Source organism: Montipora capricornis, chromosome 12 (assembly GCF_036669925.1).
Source record: "Montipora capricornis isolate CH-2021 chromosome 12, ASM3666992v2, whole genome shotgun sequence".
NCBI lineage: Eukaryota > Metazoa > Cnidaria > Anthozoa > Scleractinia > Acroporidae > Montipora > Montipora capricornis.
Genome location: NC_090894.1, coordinates 6,339,810 through 6,365,165, shown reverse-complemented (window position 1 = coordinate 6,365,165; position 25,356 = coordinate 6,339,810). Strand labels below are relative to the sequence as shown.

At 37.5% G+C, this 25,356-nt stretch overlaps 1 protein-coding gene and 1 pseudogene across 2 annotated transcripts in view; both read left to right on the top strand.

Moving 5' to 3' along the window:
• Positions 1–5,563, top strand: part of LOC138027039 (glycine N-methyltransferase-like) — an 8,531-nt gene extending 2,968 nt beyond the window's left edge. For both annotated transcript variants that reach the window (XM_068874540.1, XM_068874541.1), the window contains 4 exons: positions 341–468; positions 1,029–1,285; positions 2,640–2,803; positions 3,428–5,563. In XM_068874540.1, the coding sequence (XP_068730641.1) occupies positions 341–468; positions 1,029–1,285; positions 2,640–2,803; positions 3,428–3,617 (739 nt within the window). In that variant the 3' untranslated portion in view covers positions 3,618–5,563. The remainder of the gene's footprint in view (positions 1–340; positions 469–1,028; positions 1,286–2,639; positions 2,804–3,427) is intronic.
• A 1,640-nt stretch (positions 5,564–7,203) lies between these two features.
• LOC138025368 (glycine N-methyltransferase-like) lies at positions 7,204–21,168 on the top strand (annotated as a pseudogene).
• The last annotated feature ends 4,188 nt before the right edge of the window (positions 21,169–25,356 follow it).

Genomic DNA, 25,356 nt, shown 5'->3' with positions numbered 1-25,356 from the left:
GCTGATCGAACTTTTACATTGTTTCAAACTATTCAAGACTCTCTGATTTTTCCAGAGTAGTGTATAATTCACTACTCTTAAAAAAAAGATTTGTGCACTTACATTAGCTCTAGTCTAGTAGGTTTGCAGATAGCCTATTCACCACGACAACCCAAATATAGATGAGTGAGACTAAAATGCAGAGAGAAAAAGATAAACAGCAAGAAACTGCTAAAATAAGATCCTTTACCTTGTGTTTGCACATTGATGTTCTTGTACTGCTGTTGTATCTCTGGTGTAATGTAATAGGCCTTAAGCAGAAATTAACTGATTGTTCTTTTTGTTTTATGTATCTTTTCAGAGTGGATTCTATAATGCTCCTTGAAAATAACTTCAAAGTAACCAGTACAGATGCCAGTGACAAAATGTTACAACAGGCATGGAAGATTCGCTGGCAGCGCCGGAAAGAGGAAGCCTTTGACAACTGGGGTAGGGTGACTGATGCAAAAAATAACTGTGATACTACCTAATGTTCCGTCGCTTATAACACTAGGTAAATATTTTATTCATAAAAAAAAATTATTCATGTACATGTAGGTTGATTAACCATGTGTACCAACTAATACAGATCTTATGTAATGACATGCAACAAACAGGAATATGAGATGATCAAGTTTAAGCATCTTTTGTGGAAGATGTCGATGTCATTTGCGTCAACTGAATTACTGGGACTTTATGTACAGTATGAGTCAATAAAAATAATTTTATAATGTGGCAACATCTTATAGAGCTCAATGGCCTTTTGTGGGGCTACTTTAGGCCAGCAGGATTCACCGGTTGCTAAAATACGTGTACTCAACCTATAAAGCACACCCTTTGACAGCTACTGTCATGTGAAGAACTACTGGTAAAAGCAATGAACTTACATTTTCAAGGGAATGTTCTTGTTACATGTAATTAAAGCTTAAAATTTTATGGATGAAGACTTTATTTTTTCTTGTACTTAGTGGCAGTTCTGTCTCATTTTTTAATTTTCTATTTTCTTTCAGTTATTGAAGAAGGTAACTGGCTTTCCTTGCATGAGGCCAACATCAGTGTTCCAAACGAAGGATTTGATGCAGTCATCTGTCTTGGAAACTCCTTTGCTCACTTGCCAAACTTTCAAGGAGACTTTCAAAATCAGAAACTTGCGATTCAAAACTTCAAAGACATGCTAAGACCAGGAGGAGTGCTCTTTATTGACCACCGCAATTATGATGCTATTCTTGATTCAGGCAAAGCTCCATCTCGCAATTTGTACTACAATGTAAGTAAACCCTTTCAAGGAGCTCCACACCTACTATTTGACCCATTGACTACACTTCACAGATTTTAGTCTGTCTAACGCCACACAATTTTTACTCTTCAACGTGAGGCATCCCTGGGGTACCAGAGGAGTGAATGGATTAAGCGTTGGAGAGGCAGTGGCCGGTCTTTTGGTTAAGTTCTAGTTTTGTCATTGCACAGTATGTTAGGGCTAAAAGGTCACACAAGTTTGGGTACTGATAATTTCACTATTATGCAATATTACCACTAATAGAAACAAACTGCCAAAAAATGCAGATGCAGACAATAAAAGACATGATTAAAACTGATTGCATTTGGACAATACAAGAAGCTGGCCTGATTTTCTCAAGTTTAAGACAACATGCCTGGCTGTTTCTGCTGAGATCTTGCTTGTGATTGAATGATAATTTTAATTAACAGAAAAGGAATGCTTTTTACAGTTTACAGCTTTTACGTTCAAATGATAGTTTCCTAAAACATTTCAAAGTACCATGATAATATTATTCCCTTTGACGTCCAAACCGGCCAGACTTAGTTTTTTACTCTGTCTAACACCAGACGATTTTACTCGTCAATGTCCCCATTAACGATTAAGACTTGTGTTTGGTGGCAAATAGTAAGTACATGTATTAGTAATCAAATAATACTGTAATTATTATTCATATCATTTTAGTTTTACAGCCAAAGCAACCAGAACAAAAGTTAATCATGTGTGATACTAATTGGCATACAGTGTTAATAATTATATCTAGTCCATGTTACACTTCAGTAGACCAAAAAAGTTTCCCGGCTAGTAGAGGTCTTGTAACGTTTCTTTTTGCATTCGCTAGGCTGAGGAGTACAGGAAAAGAGATCTCTGCCATGGGTCGAAACTCACTTCAATCTAACCACGCCATCTACAACCTTAAGTGAGCCCCACACAACATGAAGTATCGTGTGAGGATTCAAGTGCTAAGTAACTGTGGCATATGCTCAACACAGTGAGTTTCGACCCAATGTGGCAGAGGTGTCTTTTTTTCCGTACTCGTCAGCCCAGCGAACGCAAAAGAAAAGTGACCTCCGCTAGCAGGGAACAAAAACGTGAAAGAAACCTTTACATTAATTTTACGTGCAGTTTTTCCTGAATTATTACTTGAAGCTTGTAAGGCCCAAAACGATAAAACTGAAATGAGCCATATAATGAAAATACATGCAAAGCAAACTGGAAGTTGAGGCATCCACACACAAATTGCATTTCTTGTCCACTATGCCTTGCTATATAATTTAATTGGTTTAATTTACACTGCACAGTAACCATGCAAGATAAATAACATAGAAGTTATTGTTTTTGCCAGAGTGACTGTATTGAAAGCATTAAAACCTCAGTTCTCTATGTGGATGGCAAGGAAACCATGATCACTCTCGACTATACTGTAGACCCTTCCAAGGCTTCAGATGATTTTATGGAAGAAGGAGAACCTATTGCCAAGAAGGGGAAATTCTCTGAGGGGGAAGTCAGGTAATTTTTTCCTTTTTCTCTCAATGCGTTGTCTCTTAAGGGAGCCACTTACATGTACAATTTTACTCTAATTTCAAACAACCCTTCCCCCTCCCCCATTGTTTTCAACATTGACCAAAAAAAATTCAATATTAAAAAAAAAAAGACTGAACTATCAAGGCTCACAATCACTTCCTAAAAATAATTTCTAGGACAAGAAGTTAAATTCTGTCAAATCATCTTCTGTCTCTCTCTGTGTTGTCAAACATGCTATTTTTGAAGAACATGAATTGTCTTTTGTGTTGCATTCCTTTAAATGGTTATAATTTTCATTTTTTGAAGGACTGAAAGCAAAGAAGGAGAGTGTTTATTGATATCAATAAAATAATATTACCAGTATTGCAATTATGGCAAAATTTAAGTAAAAACAGTGCCTATATCCAGGCGTTTTATTACAAGCTACGCAATGTTATGTATGTAGTATGTATGTAAGAGTGACTGCCACTTACATTGATTAGCCCAGGCATCTACTTCAAAAGTTATTGAAACTCCTGCTATTGCATCTAAACATCTTTCAAAGATTCAAAGCAGGCAAGGTCTACTGGACTGGATGTTAACACTAATCTGCTATCATTAACTCTGCAGCAAATTCCGCCTTTCATACTGCCCATTGCGTCTCAACACCTTCAGCAACCTCCTTGGTGATGTTTTTGGGAAGGATGCCAGGCATGAAGTATTTGGCGACTTTGAGCCACTGGGCAAGGTAGAATTACCAGCCTATTATGTTCACATGATCTGGAAAAACCAAACTGAAAATGGTGTTCTGGAAAACTGAATACAGTGAAAAACCAGACTTTGAGGGTTCAAACAAAAGTACATTCATGCACAAGGAAAACTGTTTCATTTACAATCTAATTTTCCCAAAGTTATGCTTGTTGATCTTAATGTAATACTTGTTTACCAATGGCATACCACAGAGCAGAGCTTTATGAGAATTCCCTCAGAGGTGTATAAGCATACCAGATTACCCCCCCCCCCCCCCCCCAATTTGATGCACGCAGATTTTAACAAGTGTCATGAAGTGTGTGTCCCCTTGCTCCCCTCCCTGACGTTAATATCACTAGTGTTTTGGGATACAGGCAACCTCAAAGTGTCCACCAAATGCTGCTCGAGTAACCCTAACCCTAAACTGAAACTAACACTAACATTTACCCTTGCCTTATTGTTGCAAATAGATAGCAAAGGCTTAGACTTAAGAACTTCATGTTGGATGTCAAATTGTATAGTATAGATTATTCTCCCAATCCCATAATGCAATGCGTTTGGGGGTTCTTTACATATTAACAAAAGTTATTTACTCTTGGGACTGTCTCATGCTTCAGTGAACTGGATATTCATTGTTTCACTGCAAATAACCCCCAAAATGAACTGCATTATGGTATTTGTAAAAACAGTGAATAATTAGGTAATCACATGATTTGAATGAAATTTGGAATAAATAAGCAAGAGTAAAATAATTTTTCAAAGATGAATTTTTGCAGTGTTTGAAAAAAATGCTTTATATTCTTAAAATGCAACCACTGATTAATGATAATTATAAATGCAAAAATTTCATCTTTATAATTATTTTTGCACTAATTTCAACTATTTGCACTGTTTGAGATTAATTGATGTGCTCTCAGCCAATTGACATGCTGAAATATTTGCAGGTATATTACGTATTAGGTACGTTACTGGACATAAAGTGGCCAGATTGAGCTGGAATTTTGAAAAGTTGCTTACTTTAAAAAAGCAGGTACAAAAGTCGGACTGGATCAACTCGGTTCACTCACCTCAGATTGACGAGTCCTCGAGAAATCACCCTACATGTAGCCCTAATCTTTCGAGGCCCACATTCACCCTACGGGCATAATTCTGCGTGCCATGAAACAATTTTCATACGTGAGAATTCTGCCAAAGCTGAAATTCGTCCAATCAGATTGCTGCGATAAGCAATGTGGACTTCCATAACAAATACACACGGTTGAAAAGCCTGTAGGGTTGAAGGTGGGCCTTTAAGCTAACCTTGGTGAGATCGGGGCAAACAAAGAATAGTTTTGGCTTACAAAACTGTTTTTTGCTCGATCTGAGTTGATCCGGTCTGACTTCTGTACACATGTACCTGCCCCTTAAAAGAATAGGAGGAATGAAGATGCCCGGGAAAAAAATCTTGAAGCAGAATACAGACCCAATGACAAACTCAACTCACTAACATGTAATGATACTGGGATATACAAGTAATAATCATAAAAATTACAATTTCCTCGATTATGATTGGTTTTAAAAACTTCTAATCTACACTAGACTGATTCACTTACCAACTTGTTATCAGACAGTTTCAAAGTTGTAGTTTAAATCAACCAATCACCAGACACCATACAAACCCAAAATTGGGGCTTTGTCTTTCTTTCAGAGTGACATGCAAATTTTCCTTTCTTTTTTTCAGAAATTGTATAATTTTTATGATTAATAATATTGGTAAGAGCTAGGACTATTAGGTCGCCAATTCAGTCTGTAATCACACTCGTGATAAACAAATCAGACTCCTGCTGCACAGTGATCCCATTTGTTCTCACTCATATGATTACAGACCGAATTGGACTCCACTCAGTCCTATTACCATTACAAATTAAGAGGTCAGTTTCTAAGGAAACTGTGGTGCTACACTGGTGGGAGAGTAAAACATGAAAAATTGATTTGTCAGAAGATGCACTTAAAGGAAGAATTAACACTCCAACGTCAGTCATTGGATCATTTTATGGAAGCAATTTCACTAAAATTAATAATTAACTCTTCGATGAACCCACATTTTGCAGAAGTCAAGCCCAGATAAAAGTAGTTGAAAGTTAGTGCTGTCACAACTGGGATTTCTATGAAACTGTAAAATAACTAAAGGAAAACATGCTTGAAAAACAAAGTGAAGCATAACCCTGTAGATAACTTTTTCTCCTTTGTATTTTGTAAAGACATGTATACCAAGTGCTGCCATGAGAAGGAATCTGGGTTAAAACTACAAATCATGGTTTTTTTTTGGTCAATAATGACTTCATCAACCATGGTTTTGATACAATTCCAGCTTGAAGAATGACTGGAACTTGAACAGTTGCATGTATGATTCAAGAAAATAGGCCACTTCCGAGTTTATGCCTGCCTCCACTTTGGGGTGCAGAGATGGCGCAGTGGTGAGAGCACTCGTCTCCCACCAATGTGGCCCGGGTTCGATTCTCTGACTTGGCGTCATAATTATGTGGGTTGCGTTTGTTGGTTCTCTACTCTGCACCGAGAGGTTTTCTCCGGTTTTCCCTCTCCTCAAAAACCAATATTTCACTTGATTTGTGTTAGTTGTTAATTTCAATTTACAGTGTCCCCAATTAGTGCTTCAGCACTAGAAAACGTCCAGACACTTTTAATAAAGTCTCTTTAATTCTTTCCTCTTCAATGCAAGTCTAAGTGTAAAGGTTTTTGTGATGGTCATTAGTTCTACTTTACTTATGACTGAAAACTAATTTTCATAAGAAAAACATTGCACTTAGACTCGCTTTGAAGAGGAGGCAGACATGGACTCGAAAATGGCCTATTCACCCCAAATCAAGACTTCAGTACACATGTCAGAACGGTCAATACAAGTTGAAAAGCTAGAGTCTTGAATAGTAACTTCATAAGATACATTTTTTAGTTTTTCAAACCACAGACAATTGCCAACCTGGTTACAGTGTGAACCTGAATAATAACTTTCATTTTGGTCCAGCTTTCTGGGTAGTCCAAGAGAAATGGTACATTTCTTCAATGACGATAACCTTTAGAATTCAGCTCCCAACTGATTCTTTTTTTCGGGTGATGGTTTTCCTGCACATGTATAAGATTTGTTTGGTTACCCAATACCGGCATGTGCTTACTTATTTTCTTAATTTATTTTCTCATTTATCAATACTACATCAACCCCATGTAGGATTTGTATCTCCTCGCTCAAAGGCAGCCGTTATTACTACACCACGAAAGACTACATGACAAATTTTGGCAGGGGGATAATTAATTTTAAAATGTGTGCTTGACTGGGAACGAATTTTTGCATTTTCGCAAAATCTGCCACGCAATATCTGCACGCAATAGCTGGTTAATGTACTACTCTCCCCAGGCTAATAACATAATAGGCCTTTTGCGTGACCTTGTCGTGATTGTGGTGCAAAAGAGATGCCAGAAATGGAAAGCGCCTGATGAAATTAGTAGGAATGTCACTTTTGAGGCCACTGACATTTACGCGAGAGATTTTACAGTGATTTTATTGCTTAAGAAATTACTGAGATTCATGTGGAAAACATCTGCTGGATGGCAAAGCTTGCCATTCAAAATTAATATTGCTTTGTCAAAATTAATATAGTGGCATGGTAGAGGTCTTAAAAGCTGTTATCACAGATTTGAATTTCTGCGAAGTTGCACCTTGGTCAAGTATGAAATACAAGGAAAGGTGAGGAAGAGTTTGTACAATGTAGATGTGAGACAGCAGTGACTGAAGTATTGTAAACTTCTTACTGAATACGGGCATTCACTTCAAAATCATTTTTGTAGAACAAGGCTTTTAAAAGCAGAAGTTAAAATGAAAATGAGGAGGAAAATGTGCCAGATTTTGAACCATGGATCAATTAATACAACAGACCTTTGCGTCTTTTTTGTTTATGAATTATTAATGTAACATAAGTTGTAGTTAAGTTAAAATGAAAATCACGAGGAAAATGTGCTCGATATAGAACCATGGATTAATTAATACTATGAACTTTAACCCTTTGACACCTAAACCAGCCTAACATAGTCTTTTATGCAGTCTAACGCCAGACAATTTTACTCATCAGTTGGGAAACCCCAGGAGTCAATGCATTAAATAAAATTGGCTAAAAATCCTTTGAACAAACTGTAGGCTACCCTAAGCCTCTTTTTGCAGCAATTGTAGTCGCTGTTAGAGCACAAAACCTCTTGTACTGTGTATGGTCAAACCAAATGTTGAATTTTGTAAAATCAGCCAGAAAATGACTGATATTGTCTAGATCAAAACAACCACAGCACACAACTAGAAAACAAAACTAATTTATTCAAAATACAACACTAAAATGAACATGTTTAAAAGGTTTGACTTTTATTCCAAGGCCACACCACTGATAAAATCAAGCCACTGATTTGATTTTCTAAATGTGACTGAAATATGTAATACGAGTCTTCAATATTATTTACAAAATAAGCCAACACAGTTGTTCAATAGGACACAACTAAACTTTATCCACTTTCGAGTTGTACCAATGTGTCAAAATAAATGTGTTTTTGTGTCCTGCACGCACAGCAAAGTTTTAAAAACTAGATAGTGGCTTAAACAACTGGAGCCTGGATAAAGCTCTCTAAAGGAAGGAAGGAAGGCCAAGCACTTGTTTGCTCCCTACGACCCCAAATAATTAATTTTGTAAAAGCTGAGTGCCAAATGGCTTGCCAAGTTTGTCCCTACTATCACAGTTCACAAGCAAAAATAGTGGCCAATCTGTTCTTCTGTATCTGGCTACATTTGGTTGAAACAATTATTCCTTTTAATTTGCACATTGTAGCAAGGCTTGAAAAGCTTCCTTCCATTCAAGCAAGTATTATTGAGGAATATTTACTCTGCTGCCATTTACAAAATGGACTATCGAGAGTGTATGCATACAACATGGTGGACTTACAGGTGTACATGTACCAAAACAAAACTAAGTTGTGGTTGCATTGGTGTGCCAACCAATACAAGTCATCACAAATTGAACCACAAAATAAACTATATTTTAGGGAATTATCTCTTTGCTTTGGTTGCAAAACAATGCTGCTGAACACACAAGCGAATAAGCTCTATTGTAGGGAAGATAGTACTTAAATTATATCCACAAAATGCTGGCAATGGACTATATTCGTATTCTCAGTATTGGATTGGAGCTAACTCGCAAAGGAGGCTACTGCGGGGGAATCTTTTCAAATGCAAATACTTTGATACATTCCCCCACATTAGTCTCCATTGCCAGCTAGTTCCAGTTCAATACTGAGAATACAAATAATTATGGTCTACCACATGGACACTATTTTCACAAGTAGCACAGTGACCCCTTACTCTTCTACCAGACTTTAACACCACTTGTGCTGAGAAATACATACAACTGGCACGACAAAAATGTCCCCTTACCTCTGAACGTCGAAAAAAGGAAAACCACTGCCTTTACTCTAACCTAAAAGTAGAATGCTTGTACTCTAACCACTACCTCTTACTTTGGTTGAAAATAAGATGCAAAATTTATACTTAAACATAATGGGACAGTTCCTGTTGGACATCGCAATGTGCTATTCTGGACGCAGCCGTTATGGAGGTCGTCTTTGAAAAGGTAGTTACATAGACTTGTGCTGGGCTTCAAGACCACTTGCAGGATTATGGGAATTGTCTTCAGAGGTCCCCAAGACCACTGTTCTACACTTTTCTCTCAGTTTCACCACATAAACACTCATTTAACACTCCAAATCATTTTCTTATTTTTCCAAATTTACAAACTAATGCAAATCTAGCTTGCTTCCCCTCTTAAAGCTTTAAATAGAGTACATTCAAATGCCAGAGTGTGCCCAAACGTCTGCATTATTTTTGTCAGGTAGCACGACACTGATATTCTGACAAGTGGTGTTTTAGTGAACTAACATGACAGCTTTTGCACTTTCAGTGGAGCATTTTTATTATTGTTAAATCTTATTTCCAGTTTGATATTCTTAGATGGAAGATTCAGGGTTAAGACCGAGTGCAACGTGTAAATCAAATATGCCAAACATTATGGAGCTAAGACATTACCTTCTGGCCTCTGTTGTTCAAATTTTTAAAGATGGATAATGCTATCCACCAGATAAATCACTATCTGTTGGATGGTGCAATAATAATATGGTTTTGCTATGACTTATCCACAAGATAGTGATTTATCCGGCAGACAGTGCTATTCATAGTTTTAAAAACTGGAGCCTGGGGTCTTTCATGATAATGGTTTTCTCCCTCCTGTGGATTTCACCCCTAAATGGACCTTATCAGCTTGTACATTTGTTTTCCCGATACATATCGTGTGATAATTCTCCCAAGATTTGATATTTGCCTTAAAGACTGCATACGAGCCACTGCAATGGCCATCTTTCAAAGAAGATGGCTATTACCATACTTTCCACAATCCTTATATAAGGAAAAGAAAATAAGTGAATAGGTGAATTAAGGGTACAAGAGAAATGTCTCGTTAACATAATTATGCAGATTAACACAGAGAATCACAAGCTGATGATTTCTAGGTCAACAGTGAAATAGCTTTCATGTACGAATGGAGAACAGAGCTCTGTTTAGTCTTTGTCTCTCAGTAAGACTGTCTTCGAGTTGCACTTTCCAGCATTTCCACACCGAACATCCACACATCCATTGAACCTGCTTACCACTTTTAACACAAACGCTACAGTGTACCTTTCTCTTTTACTGTTGGTGTGCATGGCCATATGCTGCACCATACTGTTGATACCACTGACTGTAGTTATTGTAAGCATTCTGGAAGACAAAGTGAAGAGGTTTTTTTAACCCATTGACACCTAAACCGGCCGTAACCGGCCGCGCGCGATGACCCCTGAAATACCTAAACCGGCCAAAACCGGCCAAAAAGGCTGCTTGAAACCCTGACACCAGAAGCAGCCCTTTTCAAATGTTCCCTCCGATAAGCCACACCTCTGATTTTAGCAATGATTTTTGGGAAAAAGGTGCAACTTGTCTGTGCATGTTTACAGTAGTTGAAAAACATAAATATCTCCTCAATTCAAAAAACTGAAATTCTTAGTCATGAATTAAAATATAAAGGCAAAACAGTTAAGTAGTATGTAGCATCTTGCAATAATTTTTCCCTTACTGTTATAAGCAAAAGGAATTGTAAAAAAGCACAATGCTTTGCTATTGGCAACAGGGAACGAGTGAAGAGTCACAGAATTGATCAAATCACTAGCTGAATGGGTTGCCTTTCTTGACGTACATGTAGTCAATACCTAATTCCTAGTTCGTTTTTACGCAAGTGTATCCTCTTTAAGCACAATTAATTGATAGGGTATGAAAATTCAACTGATTGTCTAGAAATTGGTCTTAGAACTGCCAAGATACCAACCTAAATACCATGTGAGAGATTTCCACTTATTTTCAAATTTGAACTCCCACAATGGCCTTCGATTTTACCTTTATTAGAAAATTTTTGATAGGCATATTTGAAACGAAATTTCTAAGGTAACCAATCAGAATATCAAAAAAGCCTCACCACAGTTTTGATGATAAACGCCTTTGAACGACATCATACAGAAGTCTTCCCTTTGCATTGAAATTCGATACCCAACAAATTCGATCAGAGAGTCATTGGTCGATTCAAGATTCTTGGGCCCCACTCTTCTTTCGATTAAGTACCGGGTAAAAAGACAAAGAACATATTATTTACTGGGCAGTGCATTTCCTAGCCTTTCAACTGATGTATACAGTAGAGCCCAAAAATAATGCACGTGCAAGAAGTGGCGCAAGAACACGCAAGCGGTCAAAAGAAGTCAAATTGCGGTGAATTGCGGTTTATCCGCAAGAACATTCAAAGGGCAAGAAGATAGAAACTTGCCGCAAGAAGTTACGAACTTAACCGCAAGACACAAAAAGTACAAGTAGCGGGTTTCAACCGCGAGAGTAGTTCGTGTGTTGCTTGTATGAGGTGATTACGGTTTTATGTTTTCCAAAACATAAATCGCTTTCAAAAAGAAAGGGATATAATGGTATGTTTCTTCTTGGGAAACATTCGATGGGCATGAGATCAGAACTCGATGTTTGGTCATCCCCCAATTTATCGCAGGCCGTATTTAACGCACTCGCTTAAAAGAAAGACCGTGAACGTGAATGTTTCAAAGCAGTAACTAATTTCTGCACTTTCAGAAAAAAAAAAAATCTTCAATCACGCCATTAACTACCAACACGCAGGCTCGCAAGCATAACAAACCACGTCTAAAGAATGACCATTTGCGTTCGGAATGTTTTTAGATAGAACGCATAGCCATTTGCATATGATGCCCGGGAAGGTGACAGTGAAATGTGTAAGCAAATGTCGTGTGTGATCTTCATCGGCAAAAGAAAACTCGTGGTATCATAACATACTAATAATAAATAACAAACAAAAGCTTCTGCATTTATAACTCCTTTCATAAACACTTATCAAGGGAACTACATTGCAGGTCACCTGCGAGATCGAAGCGCGACGAGAGCGAATGTTTCAAAATGTGAAATGCACATAAATGCAAAGATTTAATAAGGCCGCTTTGAAGTTGCTTGTTTCATTCCTGTTTGATATCATTATTTTTCAAAGAGAATGCACATCACCAGGAAAAGATGAACAATAACAATAATTGTGTTCCTGCAATTTGCATAACAACCATTATGCTGAAAACAAGTCGGTCACGCTTTTGTCACGTAATATCGCCGTGGAATACTTGCATTTATTTTTCCTTTCTATTGGCTTTGTTAAGACGGAATGGATACAGAAGAGCTCAAAACAAAACAAGTTCCCCATCAAATTGCCCTAGAAATCTGCCTCTGTGGGACTCCAGGGCACACCAACTTGATTCACGCTTACACGTATTTATTATTTTTTCTCAGTGACACGAACTGAGTAGAATTCAGAACCAAACTTAATTTAAGCGGATTAGTCGTATAAGGGTATAAGTCGACCTTTTATGGCCTCAAAAGAAGCTCCAAAAATCGCCCTCGACTTATACACGGGTCAAAGATTTTGAGCCAAGTTCCAGCTAAGTAATTTATTCAAAATTAACATAATAAGGTTGTCTTGGGCATAACGAACGCAATGGACAAAAGCCGACGTACATTGTAAAAGACTTCAAAATGAATGACAAAAGACTTCAAAACGAATGTAAGCACTTCCAGTTGAAATAAAAAAGGATTTGTCCAACTCTAAATGTTGAAGATACTCACAAGCACAAATATGAAATAGACACTGGAAATTTTCGTTTTCCAAAGGCGGAAAGCTCTATAAGGCATTTCTGTTTCTTCGAATAAAAACACGATCGTTCAACGGCTTAGTAACCTGGCGCAATACCTCGTGTTTGCGTGCAAGCCGTCACTCGTGTTTGCGTGAAAATGCTGGTTGGTAATGATTGTTTTTTTATTCTTTATACAAACCTGGCAGATTTAAATGCTTTTGCAAACTTCGTATTGTTTGGTTTATGAGTTTTGTTTTGTTTGTCATTTGAGAAATTGTAAGTCAAGGACCAATTAAACCTTGCACATTTTCGCATTCGTTCGCAAGTTATTTTCAAAGATTGACTCCTGCTTCTGTGATGTTGCATTTTGCTTATCCTCTAAAGCCCTTTATCCTTGAACACGAAACAGGTGAGTTTGAGGTTTACATGTTCGATTTTCAGAGAACTTTTTCGAAACTGCTCAACTCAGCTTCGTAACAGAGCAAATCCTGCTTCCCGTCCATACATGCAATCCCGAATCCCAAATCCCTAGATCCAAAAAGGCCAAGCCCGATCCTGAAAATCCTATTCTTGGGTTGCACGTCACGCAAGTGAAAACATAAATCGCTTACCCATTTAAGAAATTGAGTCAAGAAATGGAAATGTTATAGAAGAGGAATGAATAAACACGGGTCCAAGTCTCAGGACTGTGCGATATTCCGTACTTGAGTTATTGGGCAAAATATATTACTCAATTTGTAGAGTTGAGTATGTAGGCGCCATGTGGTGTCAGGTTATTGGTGTACTGCTGATCGAAGTACACCAACAAGGCGGCGGGAAACCTGTAGAAACATTTGGAATTTAGTTTCGCTGTTTTTTAACACTTTCTTCTGTATAATGAGCTAGCAAACATTTGTATAGTACACGTCTCCTAGTATATTGGCTGTTTAGGCCACAAAAAAACACGAGGGAAATCGATGTTTTTATGCAACTGACATGTGTTTACATGTCACCCACTGGAAGAACTCTGAAATTCAAACTGCTCTATTTTCAAAACGAAGCACAGTACCGAGCTGAAAACATGCACACATATGTATTTTTAAAATCTCTTGTAGCTGATCGAGATAAAAACTCAAAAGGCTGTTTAGTTTTGTATTTATTTTTTTTGTGAAGTCAAGTGCAAACCAAGAATTGGGGACCCTCTTACATTTTGGTCTGCGCTTATATCGTAAAAACGAAAGCAACATTTTCATTTTTTCGTTCAGAATTGTGTTTTACCGTGATATATGTACCGGGGAACGCATATCACGGCCGCCGCAAACAGCTGCAGCATCCTAACCCATGAAGCTAAGGTTATAGGTTGCGAAATTAAAATTTGCGTGACGCTCAATTTTGACTGAAAATTCCCGCCAAACGAGAATCTCGCGCGTTTTTTTTTAAGATAGAGACACACACCCCCAAGATTTTTCCATATTAGGAATCATATACCAAATTTAGTGGATTTAAGACAATAGCCCTTCCAAAAAAGGAAACCAAAACAGTCTTTCCAGTCCGGCTGACACTGACTACAAACAAAACGTCGAAGTCTTTTATCATATATCGTTTACCAGAGGTGCTTTTCAGTAATTTCTCGGAATAGGGAAGCCCACATACTGTGATTTCAGCATGGTTGATAGCATTTATCGCACATCGCTCGTTGGGATTGTATTTTGTGAAATTTAAGGAGCGTCTATTGTGTCGGGAATTCCTGATCAGTACGCAGATGGCAAGGCAGCGAAAGTTTGGCAGCATTACATCGGCGGTCACCAAGACAGAACGAACTGAGTCGTACGTCCTGGGAGTTTCTTCTTCTGTAACCTTTTGAACGAAAACGGGATCAAACACATTCTTGATGTGGCTTGTGGCACAGGGTAGGAAAATCGTTCAGAATCCTCGTTATATCTTAACATTGGCGCGCAACTATGTTGACGATCTAGCTTTGTGTGTTTAAAGTTAAACTTCCTGAATTTTGCATGAAATGGTCCACGTCGCGATATGTAGTAGTCAATACAGCATTTTCAGTGGGAATAAAATATTTTCAACTATTCTGATGTCGAATTTTCGCAGGTTTTTTTATGGATTTATTTTTGTAGTTTTCAATTTTAGGTGTTTGATAAATAAAAATACCAGTGTTTGGAGTTGTGGGATAGTCTAAAACACCTATTATTTTTCTACCCTGCTTGACAAGCCGGTTCTCCTAGGAAAACCATCAGGTTATTTACAGGTTTCTAAACCGACACGTAGCTGGGGATTACAAAGGGTTTTGTTAAAGAGCATGCTAATTGCAATGATTTGTAAATACATGTATCATTTTTACCGATCATATAAACTTTACTGAGTGTAGTTTGCATGCATTTCACCACAGTTCCACTGGAATTCTTTTGGTGTAACAATAACACTTTTCAAATCGCGTTAATGTTGGTTTACAGATAAACAGCTCTCAAAACTTTGCGTTTTAGAGATAAAATCTCATGGAACTTCCGCCAGTTACGCAGTAGTCATTTGTCATATGGTGTATAAAGGTTGCCCTTCCTTCACCTTTCAAGCCTCCAAGGTTTGATGAAAAAGGAAGGATGCCAGTTTTTGACAAGGTAAACTTTATTTCACTTTGTATTTCGCTTTTTTATTGGAAAAAAGGACTTAACATAATGATTACATGTATGTACCCTGGGTGATATGAAAGAGGTTGTTTCATCAAGTTTATTGTTGCATTGCCCAGATGAAAGTGCTGATCGAACTTTTACATTGTTTCAAACTATTCAAGACTCTCTGATTTTTCCAGAGTAGTGATTCACTACTCTTAAACAAAAAAGATTTGTGCACTTACATTGAGCTCTAGTCTAGTAGGTTTGCAGATAGCCTATTCACCACCGACAACCCAATATCATAGATGAGTGAGACTAAAATGCAAAGAGAGAAAAAGATAAACAGCAAGAAACTTTCTAAAATAAGATCCTTGACCTTGTGTTTGCACATTGATGTTTCTTGTACTGCTGTTTGTATCTCTGGTGTAATGTCAATAGCCTTCAGCAGAAATTAACTGATTGTTCTTTTTGTTTTAATGTATCTTTTCAGAGTGGATTCTATAATTCTCCTTTAACTAACATTCACAGTAAGCCAGTACAGATTCCAGCTTGACAAAAATGTTACAACAGGGCATGGGAAGAGTTCGCTGGCAGCGCCGGAAAGAGGAAGCCTTTGGAAAACTGGGGTAGGGTGACTGATGCAAAAAATAAACTGTTGATACTACCTAATGTTCCGTCGCTTATAACAATAGGTAAATATTTTATTCATAAAAAAAAATTATTTCATGTACATGTAGGTTGATTAACCATGTGTACCAACTACTACAGAGCCTTATGTAATGACATGCAACAAACCAGGAATATGAGATGATCAAGTTAAGCATCTTTTGTGGAAGATGTCGATTGTCATTTGCTGTCAACTGAACTTACTGGGACTTTATGTACAGTATGAGTCAATAAAAAATAATTTTATAATGTGGGCAAACATCTTATAGAGCTAAATGGCTTTTGTGGGTGCTACTTTAGGCCAGCAGGATCACAGGGTTGCACTAAAATACGTGTACTCAACCTATAATAGCACACCCTTTGACAGCTACTGTCATGTGAAGCAACTACTGGTATAAAAGCAATGACTTACATTTTCAAGGAATGTTTTCCTTGTTACATGTAATTAAAGCTTAAAATTTTATGGATGAAGACTTTATTTTTTTCTTGTACTTAGTGGCAGTTCTGTCTCATTTTTTAATTTTCTATTTCTTTCAGTTATTGAAGAAGGTAATTGGCTTTCCTTGCATGAGGCCAACAGCAGTGTCCAAACGAAGGATTTGATGCAGTCATCTGTCTTGGAAACTCCTTTGCTCACTTGCCAACTTTCAAGGAGACTTTCAAATCAGAAACTTGCGATTCAAAACTTCAAAGACATGCTAAGACCAGGAGGAGTGCTCTTATTGACCACCGCAATTATGAGGCGAGTCTTGATTCAGGCAAGCTCCATCTCGCAATTGGTACTACAATGTAAGTAAACCCTCTCAAGGAGCTCCACACCTACTATTTGACCCATTGACTACACTTCACAGATTTTAGTCTGTCTAACGCCACACAATTTTACTCTTCAACGTGAGGCATCCCTGGGGTACCAGAGGAGTGAATGGATTAAGCGTAGGAGAGGCAGTGGGCGGTCTTTTGGTTAAGTTCTAGTTTTGTCATTGCCACAGTATGTTAGGGCTAAAAGGTCACACAAGTTTTGGGTACTGATAATTTCACTATTATGCAAATCTTACCACTATAGAAACAAACTGCCAAAAAATGCAGATGCAGACAATAAAAGACATGATTAAAACTGATTGCATTTGGACAATACAAGAGCTGGCCTGATTTTCTCAAGTTTAAGACAACATGCCTGGCTGTTTCTGCTGAGATCTTGCTTGTGATTGAATGATATTTTAATTAACAGAAAGGAATGCTTTTACAGTTTACAGCTTTTACGTTCAAATGATAGTTTCCTAAACATTTCAAAGTACCAGGATAATATTATTCCCTTTGACGTCCAACCGGCCAGACTTAGTTTTTTACTCTGTCTAACACCAGACGATTTTACTCGTCAATGTCCCCATTAACGATTAAGACTTGTGTTTGGTGGCAAATAGTAAGTACATGTATTAGTAATCAAATAATACTGTAATTATTATTCATATCATTTTAGTTTTACAGCCAAAGCAACCAGAACAAAAGTTAATCATGTGTGATACTAATTGGCATACAGAGTTAAAAATTATATATAGTTCGTGTTACTCTTCAGTAGGCCAAAAAAAGTTTCCCGGCTAGTAGAGGTCTTGTAACGTTTCTTTTTGCATTCGCTAGGCTGAGGAGTACAGGAAAAGAGATCTCTGCCAGGGTCGAAACTCACTTCAATCTAACCACGCCATCTACAACCTTAAGTGAGCCCCACACAACATGAAGTATCGTGTGAGGATTCAAGTGCTAAGTAACTGTGGCATATGCTCAACACAGTGAGTTTCGACCCAATGTGGCAGAGGTGTCTTTTTTTCCGTACTCGTCAGCCCAGCGAACGCAAAAGAAAAGTGACCTCCGCTAGCAGGGAACAAAAACGTGAAAGAAACCTTTACATTAATTTTACGTGCAGTTTTTCCTGAATTATTACTTGAAGCTTGTAAGGCCCAAAACGATAAAACTGAAATGAGCCATATAATGAAAATACATGCAAAGCAAACTGGAAGTTGAGGCATCCACACACAAATTGCATTTCTTGTCCACTATGCCTTGCTATATAATTTAATTGGTTTAATTTACACTGCACAGTAACCATGCAAGATAAATAACATAGAAGTTATTGTTTTTGCCAGAGTGACTGTATTGAAAGCATTAAAACCTCAGTTCTCTATGTGGATGGCAAGGAAACCATGATCACTCTCGACTATACTGTAGACCCTTCCAAGGCTTCAGATGATTTTATGGAAGAAGGAGAACCTATTGCCAAGAGGGGAAATTCTCTGAGGGGAAGTCAGGTAATTTTTTCCTTTTTCTCTCATGCGTTGTCTCTTAAGGGAGCCACTTACATGTACAAATTTTACTCTAATTTCAAACAACCCTTCCCCTCCCCCATTGTTTTCAACATTGACCAAAAAAATTCAATATTAAAAAAAAAAAGACTGAACTATCAAGGCTCACAATCACTTCCTAAAAATAATTTCTAGGACAAGAAGTTAAATTCTGTCAAATCATCTTCTGTCTCTCTCTGTGTTGTCAAACATGCTATTTTTGAAGAACATGAATTGTCTTTTTGTGTTGCATTCCTTTAAATGGTTATAATTTTCATTTTTTGAAGGACTGAAAGCAAAGAAGGAGAGTGTTTATTGATATCAATAAAATAATATTACCAGTATTGCAATTATGGCAAAATTTAAGTAAAAACAGTGCCTATATCCAGGCGTTTTATTACAAGCTACGCAATGTTATGTATGTAGTATGTATGTAAGAGTGACTGCCACTTACATTGATTAGCCCAGGCATCTACTTCAAAAGTTATTGAAACTCCTGCTATTGCATCTAAACATCTTTCAAAGATTCAAAGCAGGCAAGGTCTACTGGACTGGATGTTAACACTAATCTGCTATCATTAACTCTGCAGCAAATTCCGCCTTTCATACTGCCCATTGCGTCTCAACACCTTCAGCAACCTCCTTGGTGATGTTTTTGGGAAGGATGCCAGGCATGAAGTATTTGGCGACTTTGAGCCACTGGGCAAGGTAGAATTACCAGCCTATTATGTTCACATGATCTGGAAAAACCAAACTGAAAATGGTGTTCTGGAAAACTGAATACAGTGAAAAACCAGACTTTGAGGGTTCAAACAAAAGTACATTCATGCACAAGGAAAACTGTTTCATTTACAATCTAATTTTCCCAAAGTTATGCTTGTTGATCTTAATGTAATACTTGTTTACCAATGGCATACCACAGAGCAGAGCTTTATGAGAATTCCCTCAGAGGTGTATAAGCATACCAGATTAACCCACCCCCCCCCCCCCCCCCAATTTGATGCACGCAGATTTTAACAAGTGTCATGAAGTGTGTGTCCCCTTGCTCCCCTCCCTGACGTTAATATCACTAGTGTTTTGGGATACAGGCAACCTCAAAGTGTCCACCAAATGCTGCTCGAGTAACCCTAACCCTAAACTGAAACTAACACTAACATTTACCCTTGCCTTATTGTTGCAAATAGATAGCAAAGGCTTAGACTTAAGAACTTCATGTTGGATGTCAAATTGTATAGTATAGATTATTCTCCCAATCCCATAATGCAATGCGTTTTGGGGGTTCTTTACATATTAACAAAAGTTATTTACTCTTGGACTGTCTCATGCTTCAGTGAACTGGATATTCATTGTTTCACTGCAAATAACCCCCCAAATGAACTGCATTATGGTATTTGTAAAAACAGTGAATATTAGGTAATCACATGATTTGAGTGAAATTTGGAATAAAGAAGCAAGAGTAAAATAATTTTTCAAAGATGAATTTTTGCAGTGTTTGAAAAAAATGCTTTATATTCTAAAAATGCAACCACTGATTAATGATAATTATAAATGCAAAAATTTCATCTTTATAATTATTTTTGCACTAATTTCAACTATTTGCACTGTTTGAGATTAATTGATGTGCTCTCAGCCAATTGACATGCTGAAATATTTGCAGGTATATTACGTATTAGGTACGTTACTGGACATAAAGTGGCCAGATTGAGCTGGAATTTTGAAAAGTTGCTTACTTTAAAAAAGCAGGTACAAAAGTCGGACTGGATCAACTCGGTTCACTCACCTCAGATTGACGAGTCCTCGAGAAATCACCCTACATGTAGCCCTAATCTTTCGAGGCCCACATTCACCCTACGGGCATAATTCTGCGTGCCATGAAACAATTTTCATACGTGAGAATTCTGCCAAAGCTGAAATTCGTCCAATCAGATTGCTGCGATAAGCAATGTGGACTTCCATAACAAATACACACGGTTGAAAAGCCTGTAGGGTTGAAGGTGGGCCTTTAAGCTAACCTTGGTGAGATCGGGGCAAACAAAGAATAGTTTTGGCTTACAAAACTGTTTTTTGCTCGATCTGAGTTGATCCGGTCTGACTTCTGTACACATGTACCTGCCCCTTAAAAGAATAGGAGGAATGAAGATGCCCGGAAAAAAATCTTGAAGCAGAATACAGACCCAATGACAAACTCAACTCACTAACATGTAATGATACTGGGATATACAAGTAATAATCATAAAAATTACAATTTCCTCGATTATGATTGGTTTTAAAAACTTCTAATCTACACTAGACTGATTCACTTACCAACTTGTTATCAGACAGTTTCAAAGTTGTAGTTTAAATCAACCAATCACCAGACACCATACAAACCCAAAATTGGGGCTTTGTCTTTCTTTCAGAGTGACATGCAAATTTTCCTTTCTTTTTTTCAGAAATTGTATAATTTTTATGATTAATAATATTGGTAAGAGCTAGGACTATTAGGTCGCCAATTCAGTCTGTAATCACACTCGTGATAAACAAATCAGACTCCTGCTGCACAGTGATCCCATTTGTTCTCACTCATATGATTACAGACCGAATTGGACTCCACTCAGTCCTATTACCATTACAAATTAAGAGGTCAGTTTCTAAGGAAACTGTGGTGCTACACTGGTGGGAGAGTAAAACATGAAAAATTGATTTGTCAGAAGATGCACTTAAAGGAAGAATTAACACTCCAACGTCAGTCATTGGATCATTTTATGGAAGCAATTTCACTAAAATTAATAATTAACTCTTCGATGAACCCACATTTTGCAGAAGTCAAGCCCAGATAAAAGTAGTTGAAAGTTAGTGCTGTCACAACTGGGATTTCTATGAAACTGTAAAATAACTAAAGGAAAACATGCTTGAAAAACAAAGTGAAGCATAACCCTGTAGATAACTTTTTCTCCTTTGTATTTTGTAAAGACATGTATACCAAGTGCTGCCATGAGAAGGAATCTGGGTTAAAACTACAAATCATGGTTTTTTTTTGGTCAATAATGACTTCATCAACCATGGTTTTGATACAATTCCAGCTTGAAGAATGACTGGAACTTGAACAGTTGCATGTATGATTCAAGAAAATAGGCCACTTCCGAGTTTATGCCTGCCTCCACTTTGGGGTGCAGAGATGGCGCAGTGGTGAGAGCACTCGTCTCCCACCAATGTGGCCCGGGTTCGATTCTCTGACTTGGCGTCATAATTATGTGGGGTGCGTTTGTTGGTTCTCTACTCTGCACCGAGAGGTTTTCTCCGGTTTTCCCCTCTCCTCAAAAACCAATATTTCACTTGATTTGTGTTAGTTGTTAATTTCAATTTACAGTGTCCCCAATTAGTGCTTCAGCACTAGAAAACGTCCAGACACTTTTAATAAAGTCTCTTTAATTCTTTCCTCTTCAATGCAAGTCTAAGTGTAAAGGTTTTTGTGATGGTCATTAGTTCTACTTTACTTATGACTGAAAACTAATTTTCATAAGAAAAACATTGCACTTAGACTCGCTTTGAAGAGGAGGCAGACATGGACTCGAAAATGGCCTATTCACCCGAAATCAAGACTTCAGTACACATGTCAGAACGGTCAATACAAGTTGAAAAGCTAGAGTCTTGAATAGTAACTTCATAAGATACATTTTTTAGTTTTTCAAACCACAGACAATTGCCAACCTGGTTACAGTGTGAACCTGAATAATAACTTTCATTTTGGTCCAGCTTTCTGGGTAGTCCAAGAGAAATGGTACATTTCTTCAATGACGATAACCTTTAGAATTCAGCTCCCAACTGATTCTTTTTTCGGGTGATGGTTTTCCTGCACATGTATAAGATTTGTTTGGTTACCCAATACCGGCATGTGCTTGCTTATTTTCTTAATTTATTTTCTCATTTATCAATACTACATCAACCCCATGTAGGATTTGTATCTCCTCGCTCAAAGGCAGCCGTTATTACTACACCACGAAAGACTACATGACAAATTTTGGCAGGGGGATAATTAATTTTAAAATGTGTGCTTGACTGGGAACGAATTTTTGCATTTTCGCAAAATCTGCCACGCAATATCTGCACGCAATAGCTGGTTAATGTACTACTCTCCCCAGGCTAATAACATAATAGGCCTTTTGCGTGACCTTGTCGTGATTGTGGTGCAAAAGAGATGCCAGAAATGGAAAGCGCCTGATGAAATTAGTAAGAATGTCACTTTTGAGGCCACTGACATTTACGCGAGAGATTTTACAGTGATTTTATTGCTTAAGAAATTACTGAGATTCATGTGGAAAACATCTGCTGGATGGCAAAGCTTGCCATTCAAAATTAATATTGCTTTGTCAAAATTAATATAGTGGCATGGTAGAGGTCTTAAAAGCGGTTATCACAGATTTGAATTTCTGCGAAGTTGCACCTTGGTCAAGTATGAAATACAAGGAAAGGTGAGGAAGAGTTTGTACAATGTAGATGTGAGACAGCAGTGACTGAAGTATTGTAAACTTCTTACTGAATACGGGCATTCACTTCAAAATCATTTTTGTAGAACAAGGCTTTTAAAAGCAGAAGTTAAAATGAAAATGAGGAGGAAAATGTGCCAGATTTTGAACCATGGATCAATCAATACAACAGACCTTTGCGTCTTTTTTGTTTATGAATTATTAATGTAACATAAGTTGTAGTTAAGTTAAAATGAAAATCAGGAGGAAAATGTGCTCGATATAGAACCATGGATTAATTAATACTATGAACTTTAACCCTTTGACACCTAAACCAGCCTAACATAGTCTTTTATGCAGTCTAACGCCAGACAATTTTACTCATCAGTTGGGAAACCCCAGGAGTCAATGCATTAAATAAATTGGCTAAAAATCCTTTGAACAAACTGTAGGCTACCCTAAGCCTCTTTTTGCAGCAATTGTAGTCGCTGTTAGAGCACAAAACCTCTTGTACTGTGTATGGTCAAACCAAATGTTGAATTTTGTAAAATCAGCCAGAAAATGACTGATATTGTCTAGATCAAAACAACCACAGCACACAACTAGAAAACAAAACTAATTTATTCAAAATACAACACTAAAATGAACATGTTTAAAAGGTTTGACTTTTATTCCAAGGCCACACCACTGATAAAATCAAGCCACTGATTTGATTTTCTAAATGTGACTGAAATATGTAATACGAGTCTTCAATATTATTTACAAAATAAGCCAACACAGTTGTTCAATAGGACACAACTAAACTTTATCCACTTTCGAGTTGTACCAATGTGTCAAAATAAATGTGTTTTTGTGTCCTGCACGCACAGCAAAGTTTTAAAAACTAGATAGTGGCTTAAACAACTGGAGCCTGGATAAAGCTCTCTAAAGGAAGGAAGGAAGGCCAAGCACTTGTTTGCTCCCTACGACCCCAAATAATTAATTTTGTAAAAGCTGAGTGCCAAATGGCTTGCCAAGTTTGTCCCTACTATCACAGTTCACAAGCAAAAATCTGGCCAATCTGTTCTTCTGTATCTGGCTACATTTTGGTTGAAACAATTATTCCTTTTAATTTGCACATTGTAGCAAGGCTTGAAAAGCTTCCTTCCATTCAAGCAAGTATTATTGAGGAATATTTACTCTGCTGCCATTTACAATAATAGACTATCGAGAGTGTATGCATACAACATGGTGGACTTACAGGTGTACATGTACCAAAACAAAACTAAGTTGTGGTTGCATTGGTGTGCCAACCAATACAAGTCATCACAAATTGAACCACAAAATAAACTGTATTTTAAAGAATTATCTCTTTGCTTTGGTTGCAAAACAATGCTGCTGAACACACAAGCGAATAAGCTCTATTGTAGGGAAGATAGTACTTAAATTATGTCCACAAAATGCTGGCAATGGACTATATTCGTATTCTCAGTATTGGATTGGAGCTAACTCGCAAAGGAGGCTACTGCGGGGGAATCTTTTCAAATGCAAATACTTTGATACATTCCCCCACATTAGTCTCCATTGCCAGCTAGTTCCAGTTCAATACTGAGAATACAAATAATTATGGTCTACCACATGGACACTATTTTCACAAGTAGCACAGTGACCCCTTACTCTTCTACCAGACTTTAACACCACTTGTGCTGAGAAATACATACAACTGGCACGACAAAAATGTCCCCTTACCTCTGAACGTCGAAAAAAGGAAAACCACTGCCTTTACTCTAACCTAAAAGTAGAATGCTTGTACTCTACCACTACCTCTTACTTTGGTTGAAAATAAGATGCAAAATTTATGCTTAAACATAATGGGACAGTTCCTGTTGGACATCGCAATGTGCTATTCTGGACGCAGCCGTTATGGAGGTCGTCTTTGAAAAGGTAGTTACATAGACTTGTGCTGGGCTTCAAGACCACTGGCAGGATTATGGGAATTTGTCTTCAGAGGTCCCCAAGACCACTGTTCTACACTTTTCTCTCAGTTTCACCACATAAACACTCATTTAACACTCCAAATCATTTTCTTATTTCCAAATTTACAAACTAATGCAAATCTAGCTTGCTTCCCCTCTTAAAGCTTTAAATAGAGTACATTCAAATGCCAGAGTGTGCCCAAACGTCTGCATTATTTTTGTCAGGTAGCACGACACTGATATTCTGACAAGTGGTGTTTTAGTGAACTAACATGACAGCTTTTGCACTTTCAGTGGAGCATTTTTATTATTGTTAAATCTTATTTCCAGTTTGATATTCTTAGATGGAAGATTCAGGGTTAAGACCGAGTGCAACGTGTAAATCAAATATGCCAAACATTATGGAGCTAAGACATTACCTTCTGGCCTCTGTTGTTCAAATTTTTAAAGATGGATAATGCTATCCACCAGATAAATCACTATCTGTTGGATGGTGCAATAATAATATTGGTTTTG